Genomic DNA, 9920 nt, shown 5'->3' with positions numbered 1-9920 from the left:
TGCGTGAGGGACTCTGTGTGTTTAGGTTAGCGGGCGCGCTGGGGGCACGGCTGTCATTTCGCTGCCCTAACACCACAAATACTCGTTGGGCACCCGAGCGCCCTACAAACGCTGCCATAACACCACAACACAGCATTTATGTGAGGCCCAACCGCGGCCTCAGGCGGCGGGGCCGGGCCCGGCCCCCCCCCGACTCCTGACGGGATTTGGGGGGGGGGAAGGGGCGGGGCCGCCCCGGGCCCCTCAGCGCGGCCCCGCCGGGGGGCGCCGCAGCCACCGTCCCGCGGGGCCCTCCCCACCCCCGCGAGGCGCCCGCCGCGGCCGCCCGCGCTGCCTGAAAAACGCTCGGGCCCCCTCTCCGCCCTCCCCGCCGCCTCCTCGCTCCTCTCCCACCCGCACACACCCATCGCACCCCACCGTTCTCTCTCTCAGCCTCCCTCCGCCCCGCTCAGCCAGCGGCAGCGCGGCGTTTCTCTCAGGCGCTCGCGGCGGGCAGCCCGGCAGTTGCGAGGCAGCGCGAGGCGGGGTCCTCTCCCCCTCCCCCCAGTGCCCCTCCCCCTCTATAAAAGCGCCGCCGCAGCCGGGCCCCGAGCGCCGCCGCCGCCGCCAGCTCCCGTCAGCGCCCGACGGACGCCGTCGCCTCGCGGTGAGGGCCCGGGGCTGGGGGGGGCGGGCGGCGGGCCCTGAGGCGGCAACCGGCGGGCGGGGGGGGGCTCCGCTCGGTGGGGCGGGCGGTGCGGTCTCGGGGGGGCCGTGAGGGGACCGTGAGGGGACGGGGGAGACCGTGAGGGGACGGGGGGGACCGTGAGGGGATGGGGGGGGGCCGGGCGCCGCTGCTGCGGTTCCCGGGGTCTCTGGGCCCTGTCACGGCCCGGCGCTGGGGTTGGGGGGGTGGGGGGGATGTTAAGGAACGAGGAGCGGGGCTGCGGGGCCTGGTTCCCCGCCTGGCCGCCCCTCGGAGCTCAACGGGCGGCGTTCGGCCCGGTTCGGTGCCCGGTGGTAGGGGAAGGGGCTTGGGGGGGTGGGGGGAAGCGGTCCCGGCCCCCGTGGGGCTGCAGGGCCGGGCTCGCCCCGCGGCTGTGCGGCGTTATGTAACGGGAGGGCTGCCGGGGGCGCGCTGCTCCCGGCCCGTGGCTGCAGGAACCGGGGGTGCGTCCAGAGGGTCTGCTCGGGTCCCCCCTGCCCCCCCCAGGCGTCTTCAAGCTGCTGACTCAGAACCGTGCGTTAATCCTCGATTTATTTTTGTGGATGTTTGTGCATGCACGTACATATTTACATACCCATACACATATGTATCTGTGCATGTGTACATACATATATTTATCCACACACGCATACGTATGCGTATCTCTGCAACAATCATGGCTGCATCCCTCCAAAGCGCCAATCCCAATTAGCAGCGGCCCTGTCATATAGGGTTACGTTGCCGTGTAAACATTAACTACCTCCTTGCTCTGCCAAATGGAAATTAAAGCAAGGAGAACTCCGGGCTGGTGCAAGCTGCTTAATAACGTGCTTTGGCTGGCCTCCATTGGACTTGGTTTGCTGCAGTGCTGTCAGGCTGAGCCATGGCGATGAGCTGTGGGAGGCGTTCAGAAAGGGCTGGTGGAAGTTTGCTCCAAGTGGGGCAGCTGGCTCGCCTTTGGTAGTTCGGGTACCACTGCAAGGAGGTAGCATGCAGGGGTGGTAAGCTTGAGGGGGGAAGTACATCTGGAAAGGAATTTGAAGTTCTTTGGCACTGGGATTTTCCTCTGCAGTGCCTTGCAGGCTGTGTTTAGGAGTATGTGCTGCAGAGATTTTTCAAACAGGTAACTGGAGGAAAAGCTGAAACTTGCAGTGGTCTGCTCCTAGCAAATATTTTGAATGGTAGAGCCATTATAGCACATGGCACTAGTCTAAGAACTGATTTATAAAGCTCTTCAGCCAGGCAGTTAGGTCTGTCATGTCTTTTGGGTCAGTTGGTTCAAGTACAGTGACACCCACGCAGACCTCAAGTGTGGTTTTGGACAGAGGCAGTGACCTAGTGGCTTGCTAGGCACCAGTACCTTACTTCTGGCTTGGGGTTAAGTAGCTGGAAGGATGTTTCCTTGTAAATTTTGATTGTTACTTACTAGGATATCTTTACTGCTGCTTGTATTTTAGGTCTTATCTTGTTTGAAAAATTTTATTAAAACAAAGTTTGTTTGTTTTACCTGTGTTAAATACTTGCTTGTCTTACTGTTTCTTAATGCTAATAAAGTGCTGATGTAACTTCCTACTGTGTAAGAGCAGTGTTAAGTGCTGATCTTGTTCCTTGTAGTGGTAGAAATGCGCAGTGGTTGCTTGGATTTGAAGACAAATAGCGTTCTGGAATTGTTGTTGTAAGCTTATTTCAGGAGAGAGATAGCTCTAGTGTTGCATTTAATTTTTTAAGAAAGCACTACTGACTAATCAATTTTATATTTATCTTGAGGTTTCAACTTAAAAATAATCAAAAACATGTTCCCTCTCTTCTCTTTTAAATTGGTGGTAGGTTTCCTTCTATCAGTCCTTCTTAAACATCAGTATTAATGAATTTAGGCTTGTTGATTCAAGCAGCACATAACCTGGGTGTGCTGTAAGTGACACGGGGCTATCTGCTGCTGTTCAGAAGCAATGTAAATAATGAAGGTAACTTACGTATTTGAGTCAGCTAAACTTGCAATGTCTGCTGGATATTGTGTGAAAATAACTTTCCCTCTCTTATAGATGCCTTCAATTAAACTCCAGAGTTCAGATGGAGAGATTTTTGAAGTTGATGTTGAAATTGCAAAGCAGTCTGTGACTATAAAGACTATGCTGGAAGGTAAGAGTGGAGCCTCGTGCTGAGGTAGCAGTGTATGCAGGAATGCTTCCTGCGCAGGAATTGTGACCAGAGGAGACAAACTGGTACGGTGCTGAAGAAGGGTTCCCAGCCCATGAAACGGCTTGCTATCTCATGGCAGAACAGCTGGAGCAGTTGCTGTTGTAGCTTAAACTGTTTTGGGTGAATGCGCTTTCTCAAAAAGCTTGAAGTTCAGTCCACTTGTTAAGAGCAATTCCAGTGAGGCTGATAAAAATCTAAGCCCCCCAGTTTGCTTACAGACTACTTCAGTTTTGTGAAAGTAAGCAAACAGAACTTCTACTATGTATTAAGAACAAACTTTATTTTAGCGTGCAAACCATTCGTACTCCATAACTGTGTTTCCTTAAATGGGGTGGGAGATCAGAAACTAATGCACCGAATAAAGGTCTGAAGTGAAATATATATTGTGAGCTTATGCAGTGAAATTAGGTGGGGTAAATACTTGGTTCTGATCTCTTGCTGATATGAGTTTGAAACAAAAGAACTCGTGGTGGGGGAGGGGAAATCGCCAGATGGCTGGGATACAGAGCAAGCTGTGTCTAATCTGTCCGGTGCAAATCCTCATTGTTTACTGTTTTTTTTCTAGCTTTTGGGTGTATTCACAAATTAACTTAGAAACAATCTTTTGGTAGATGTAGTTAAAATGATGTCCTTGGGTATGAATCTTTGGCTGGCTGTGACACCTTATATGTAAGAACAACAAGGTTGAAATGCTCCAACCATTGAACGCTCCTTCTGCTTAATAAGCTGCTTTTGAACATCCAAGCAACGCGAGCAGGAAACCCAGCAGTCGGTGGGAATACACCGGAGAGCATCATTCCTTCCCGTTTCCTCACGCGCACGCTGTGTCACTGCCAGCGCTCAGTGGCACGTGCGTGTGGATGAAAATTACGTGTGGCAAGTGTTGCCAGCCGGCCCCCTACCCGGCTGACCAAGAAGCAGCCCCCTAGCACAGATAAAAGGCGCCTCGCAGTACGGATGGTTAAGCATCACCAGTTCTTAAAAAATGCTCTGTGTTCCTGGTGCTGTGAATGAAGGGGGAGGAGCTGGAAGGTGGGGTTGCATCAGGTGTCACGAGACCACCAGTGAAGTGTTAATTTTCTGATAGCGTGAAATCCCAGTTCTGGAGGGGTGGGGATGAGTTGAGCAGAGTTGGCCGGTGTTGGGCTACTGCTCAAATTATTTCCCTGTACCGACAATTTTGGGCAGCCCAATCGGTCACTTCTGACACTGGTATCTGCTACCTACTTCAAAGGAAGCGTTTGAGGTTTTCAGTAACTGGTAATATATGCAGTACCCTTTAATGTCAATATTTTGGTTTCAGAACCTATGGAATTAGTTAATCTAACCAAAAAGTAGCACTAACTGATATCCCCCTAACGACAGTAGTTGACCTGTCTAAATACAGAAGTACACGCTGTTTTAACTGTGCAAATTTGGTCAGTGATGGTGTCACAGTCATCTGTTCTTAAAAATTAAACTCCTTGATGATGTAGAATTGGCTCACCTGTGCTTGAGTGAAGGCCTGTGTTGTTCAGCTATGTAGCTGATACACAATGCTGATCTGTGAGAGCCAGGGTGTCATCCAGCTGTTGGATAATAAAGAAAAAAAAAAAGCCTGTTCTCTATTCAGAGCTAACGTGGTATTTGTTCTGTGTAAAGAGTCCAAATTTTAATTGTCTTATTTTGACTTTGACTCCTCAATCGCATCAAGGGATGAGGTGACAAACCATCAGATTCTGTCAAGCTCATGTTGACAGGCTTCTAAAACAGTGATTATCAGAAACTTTGTGCTGTAAGTGCATATTTGTTTTCTTTAATTGAAGGATCTGTGTTGCTGTCTTACCAGCCAAAGAAATCTGCATGCTCAGAATCAATGCAGGTGCTTCAGAGGCCAGCTAACTGGCATCTCAATGGCTGCGGTATTTACTGCTGCTGTGCGAGACAAAACATCATCTGTGCTTACCACAGGAGGTTTAAGTTCTTTCTTAATAGTAAATTGAATCGGGGATTTCAGTTGGAACAGTTTGGTTGAACTTGTGCCTTCAGATCTTGAAAGTGGTAAAAATACATAAATACTGTTCTTCGGGTTCTTTAACATGTTCCATTCCCAGAACAAAACTGTCAGGTTCTGCTCTAAACAAGTAACGGACAGCTTAACTGACTGTCCATGCTCAAAGTATATCGGCATCTCATCTGAGGCAGTCTTATTAGTTACTTAACCTAAAGGTTAAGTATAAAGGTTGGTATAACCTGGTATGTTTAATGCAGCCAAAGCTCTGCAGAGCCCCATCGAAAATATCCAAGTTTCTGGCTTAACCAGTTAGAGATCCTTTGCTACCAGGCCAGTCAGCCTCAGTGTTGATAAACAGTGGAGAATTGTTGGAGCAGCCCAGTTTGGAGAAGATCAATTCTTTTGTTTGCCGATTGCTTAGTCATCTTTCCTTTTTTAGATTTGGGAATGGATGATGAAGGTGACGATGACCCAGTCCCTCTTCCAAATGTTAATGCAGCTATTTTAAAAAAGGTAAGATGCTGAAAGTCGCAGTTATATACCAGTAATGGAATATGGAATTAGTGATGGAGTTAGATATGTACCATAAAAAAAAAAAAGCATTTATTATGTGTTAGCACAAGCTTAAGCAGTATGAGGTACGTGAGCCCAGGCAGCTAGGCTGTCTGAGAACGGGGGTGAGGCTGGCAGCTAATGGCAGACCTACAGGAGTGACCTTCTGGAAGGCTTCCTTCCTGCGGTGATGAGGTGGTGCCTGACATCTGTGCATCCTAGCATTTTGTGGCTTTAAAGCTCTGATTCTAACTGGGTGCTGTGCACTGAGATTCTGTTCATGAGATCCAAATGGAAGGAGAAAGGATGAAGGGACAGGCAGTGGTGGGAGTTGGTGACAGTAAGCATGTTGTACGGGTGCTGTGCTGCGTGGCACTTGAAGTGCTTCATAGACACCGTGCACACTTGGTGTTACATTTAATAATAGACCGTGATTATTATTGGGTCAAATGAGAAAAATGAAAAAGCGTGTTGCTGTGTCTTGAGATACTCTGAGCCAAAGTAAATGCTGGGCTGTGGGGTTAGTACAGGGTTAGGAATTATTTCCCAGTGGTATGCGTAATTAACTTAAAACTTTGGAATTATTTTGGGTTGGCAGAATGGAAAAGGACTTTGCAGTAGACACCTATTCCTTTTAATTGTCTGGGTGATGAGATAGTGCTCGATTTTATTTAAAATAACACTTTGGAAACATGCAAGGTTTTGTTTTCTGGGTAAAGTCCATACTGTGGTGAACACGTCCTGTTGGTAGCTAGTACCTCTCCATGCTCTTCCCCTTTATAGTGTTCTGTTCAGTATGAATTACGTTTTTTTCCTGTTCTTCAAATAGTGCAAAAGCCTCGAAATGAGGCTTCGGTTTTCTCTGCACAGTTCTGTGTGTTAGCTCAGGGCTTACAGTTAATACCAGGAGCTGCCTTTTAGGATCCAGAGTATTTAATTTACTAGCTACTGTCTCAAGTGGCCTTCTTGAAGGCTGTTGAACTCTGGGATTGGGAATTGATTCTTCTAAGATGAATCATATGAACATGCTCCATTAGATTAATATTAGAAAATATAAGGTAGAGGAGAAGGTACAGTTCTTCTAAAATGAAGCTAAGTTAGAGTTGGGGTCTAATAGAAGAATCACTCGGATAAAAAAATTAATATCAAAACTATAATTAGGTGATTCAGTGGTGCACCCATCACAAAGATGATCCACCTCCTCCTGAGGATGATGAGAACAAAGAGAAAAGAACAGATGACATCCCTGTGTGGGATCAAGAATTTCTGAAAGTAGACCAAGGAACACTTTTTGAACTTATCCTGGTAAGTACGTTCCTGAAGCATCAAGACTGTGCCTGTGCAGTGCCCTCTGTTCGTGTGGTTTACAAATACAGGCTTTATGCTGCTTGAATAACTTCTTCATGGGGGGAAACGAGGGTAGTGCAGGTAGTTCTGGCAACTACTACTGGGTGAAATCGGTGAATGTTAAAACGTTAACCTCATGCTAGGCACCAGTTTATACTTGCTCACCTATCAGTTCCTGTCCTCTTGTGCATTTGTGACCCTCCAGCTGTCTTTTTTCACTTTTGCAGCTTTTGAGTCTTGGCTAAAGACTTATTACTTTGTTTGTAGATCTCCAGTACTCCATTTATACTCATCTAGCTTTATTTTTTAAAAATTTGTGCTTCTTGTGGTATTGTGACACAGTCGTACTTGTCTTAGGTAGTTAACAGCAAGTTAACTGTTTGGCAAGTAAGTTTTAGGTACTGTTATTTCAAGGTTCTAGCTAGAAGCTTGTCAAAGTGGAGATGGTGTGTTTGTGGTTACAGCGTTTTACAGTGCTGTAAGCAAAATTTTGGTAGTACATCTACAGAGGCAGACAAATGATACCAAGGCTTTAAATTTGGAAACTCTTCTACAGGCTGCAAATTACTTGGACATCAAAGGCTTGCTTGATGTCACATGCAAGACAGTTGCAAACATGATCAAGGGGAAAACTCCAGAAGAAATTCGCAAGACATTCAATATTAAGAATGACTTCACTGAAGAGGAAGAAGCACAGGTACTTGATCTGGGTTTAATTATAATTTAGCTTTTTTCCTACTGAATCAAATGTGCAGTGTTTCATAATTTCATGCGTGATGCAACCGACTGGTTATTAACAATAAATATAAACTAATGCATTAACTACTCTTAATTGGATTGCTACTGGTGAAAGACCTTCCAGTGTCTACAGTGCTGGCAGCCCATTACTTGAAGAAGGCCAGAGAGCGTGTTGACGACTTAGCTCAGATGTGTGTCTTGTGAGAAAGAAAGTAGGATTGCTTATGGCAGTCTTAGATTGCGGTTGTGGAGCTGTAGTAACAGTGCTGCTGCTGGTGTGTTTTTGCATGCGGCTTGAAAGGTAAGGTGCTTAGATTCCCAACTCTAAGTCATTAATTCATCGCCTTAGAGCTTCAACAACAAATGAAGTGCCAAATGGTTAAGCTGGGAAAGATCAGACCAAGATACCTTGTTTAAATGCAAGGGCAGTGAATTGTATGCTTTAGTGTGTCTGTGGTACTGCGTCATGAAGCAAGCAGTTAAGGTTTAAGCCAGTCCATTTGTGTTAGTTGGTGAAACAATTCAGTTCTGATCAAATCTAGGCACGAGAGGTTTCTTGATTTATATGGATAAATAGGTCAATTCAGAAGTCTTGGTTACAAACTGCATGAATAAGGGAAGCTGCTTCCCAGCTCGTGCCTTTCTGCAGTAAGCAATCCTGAATGCTTATGGGAATTTGCAGCTAACTTGTAAAACTTCAGTGCATTAACGGTTAAATTCTTCTTTCAGGTACGTAAAGAGAACCAGTGGTGTGAAGAGAAGTGAAGTATTGTGCCTGACACTCGAACACTGTAAGGATTGTTCCAAATACTAGTTGCACTGCTCTGTTCATAATTGTTAATATTAGACAAATGCAGCAGCAAATGAAGTTGTGTTAGCAGGATATTGTTCCCTTTGCATGTGTAGTGTTTTTTTGAGTATAAATTTAAATCTTCTGAGTTTTTACTAGTGTAATTGGATGTCTTTTTACTTTACTCTGCAATGAATAAAACTGATCTAAGTGTGGATTCTGTATGGGAAGTAGCACTTAAGGTTGTCATTTTCATTATGCTTTTTAACTGTTCCAAGTCCAGTTACAATCTTAAGCATTGACTTCACCATTGTAAATAAAACCACCCATGATTTCTTCCTCAAGAACAAAACACTTACTTACAGGGTATTGATAGCTTCAGAGAGGGAAAAAAAAAAACACCTAAAATGTGTCTTGGGGAGCTACGTGAAGTTTGAAAAAAAAGTTGCTGATTTCTTCTGAAAGCATTTTGGGAATATTAGTATTACTTAAAGCTATATAACTTTAAAGGTTGTTCTTCTGCATTTAAAAAAAAAAAAAAGAAAAAAAATCTGTCCACTTTCTTGTCCTGTTAGTCTTGCCTGATAGACTAGTGTAAGGTGTAATCTAGGGCTAAGCAAGCTCCTGAGAGTTACATTGGAATACTTCAACCATGTCTTGAAGATCTGCCTCTAGCTGTTAGCAATTGGAGAGTGTGTTGCTTTATGCACAGGACAGGTGTGTTTTTATACTTCTCGCTAAAAGTGGAATCCAGGTTTGACCAAAAATGACTGACATTACCAAAGTTAATATTATTGACCTGTGCATGCCATTAGTGGCTGTTCTTAGGCAATTTTAAACAGTCCTTGTGATGTAGCTCTTTAAAACATGGTTTCATGTGTCCACAGGAAATCCTTTTGCCTCTGTATGTGATACTTCAGCTTGTAGAGACTTAATTATTGCATACAAAGCTAATGCAGTATCAAGCTTGACTTCTTTGGACAAAGCCACTTGCAACTAGTTAAACAGTAACTGGTTTCCTGATTTTTATTATTTTTTTTTACAGTTCCCTTATAGGGAGTAGGGGATGGTTGTGTGGTAGATCTTTGAGGTGTGCTCTTAGCTTGTATTGCATTCCATTCTCTGTATAAACCTTAGAGTAGAATGAACCTTAATAAACATACTTAACTCACTTTAAATGTGTTTCACTTCTGAATTAATAAAGGGCTTTTAAACTTTTGTTTGCAAATGGTTCTAGTTATTTGAAACCAGACAATCCTAGTGTCACTCACTACTGAGTATACAAATAATAGTACTGAGGGAGCAGCTAATTGAAATAAAATCTTTATATCTGTTTTAAATGACTATAATGCAAGTCACTAGTCAGTCGCAGTGGGTGACTCAAATTATGTCTGGAGCTAAATCCAGATGGATTTTTTTTTTTGATGGCTTACCAGCTTTTTAGGTAATCTTGCTTTGATGTAGCCATTAATGAAAGCATTCATAACTTGGTCTAAAGCAGCACTCAGATCCGTGCTTTGGATGCAGTTGCTGGTCACACGCTTATTCATAAGGCTGCTGGGCCTGCGTCTGTGCTGGCGATGGTGTTGTCAGTGGGCATAAAATCCTCCAGCGCT

The 9920-nt window shown here is 45.2% G+C and overlaps 1 protein-coding gene across 1 annotated transcript; it reads left to right on the top strand.

Moving 5' to 3' along the window:
• The first annotated feature begins 241 nt into the window (after positions 1 to 241).
• SKP1 (S-phase kinase associated protein 1) lies at positions 242 to 9522 on the top strand. Its single transcript, XM_080555503.1, has 6 exons — positions 242 to 646; positions 2728 to 2824; positions 5317 to 5390; positions 6591 to 6734; positions 7333 to 7473; positions 8244 to 9522. The coding sequence occupies exons 2-6, from the start codon at positions 2728 to 2730 to the stop codon at positions 8277 to 8279; spliced, it is 492 nt and encodes a 163-aa protein (XP_080411629.1). The 5' UTR covers positions 242 to 646; the 3' UTR covers positions 8280 to 9522.
• The last annotated feature ends 398 nt before the right edge of the window (positions 9523 to 9920 follow it).

Source organism: Anser brachyrhynchus, assembly GCF_964034855.1.
Source record: "Anser brachyrhynchus genome assembly, chromosome: 14".
Lineage (NCBI taxonomy): Eukaryota > Metazoa > Chordata > Aves > Anseriformes > Anatidae > Anser > Anser brachyrhynchus.
The sequence above is the reverse complement of the archived record's forward strand: the minus strand, read 5'-3'. Positions and strand labels throughout refer to the sequence as shown.

Excerpts from the sequence above, each read along its gene's own strand:
- SKP1 (XM_080555503.1), top strand. The coding sequence starts at position 2,728 with ATGCCTTCAATTAAACTCCAGAGTTCAGATGGAGAGATTTTTGAAGTT. Across the intron at positions 5,391-6,590 it reads ATGCAGCTATTTTAAAAAAG|GTGATTCAGTGGTGCACCCA; the intron begins GTAAGATGCTGA and ends AACTATAATTAG. Across the intron at positions 6,735-7,332 it reads CACTTTTTGAACTTATCCTG|GCTGCAAATTACTTGGACAT; the intron begins GTAAGTACGTTC and ends ACTCTTCTACAG.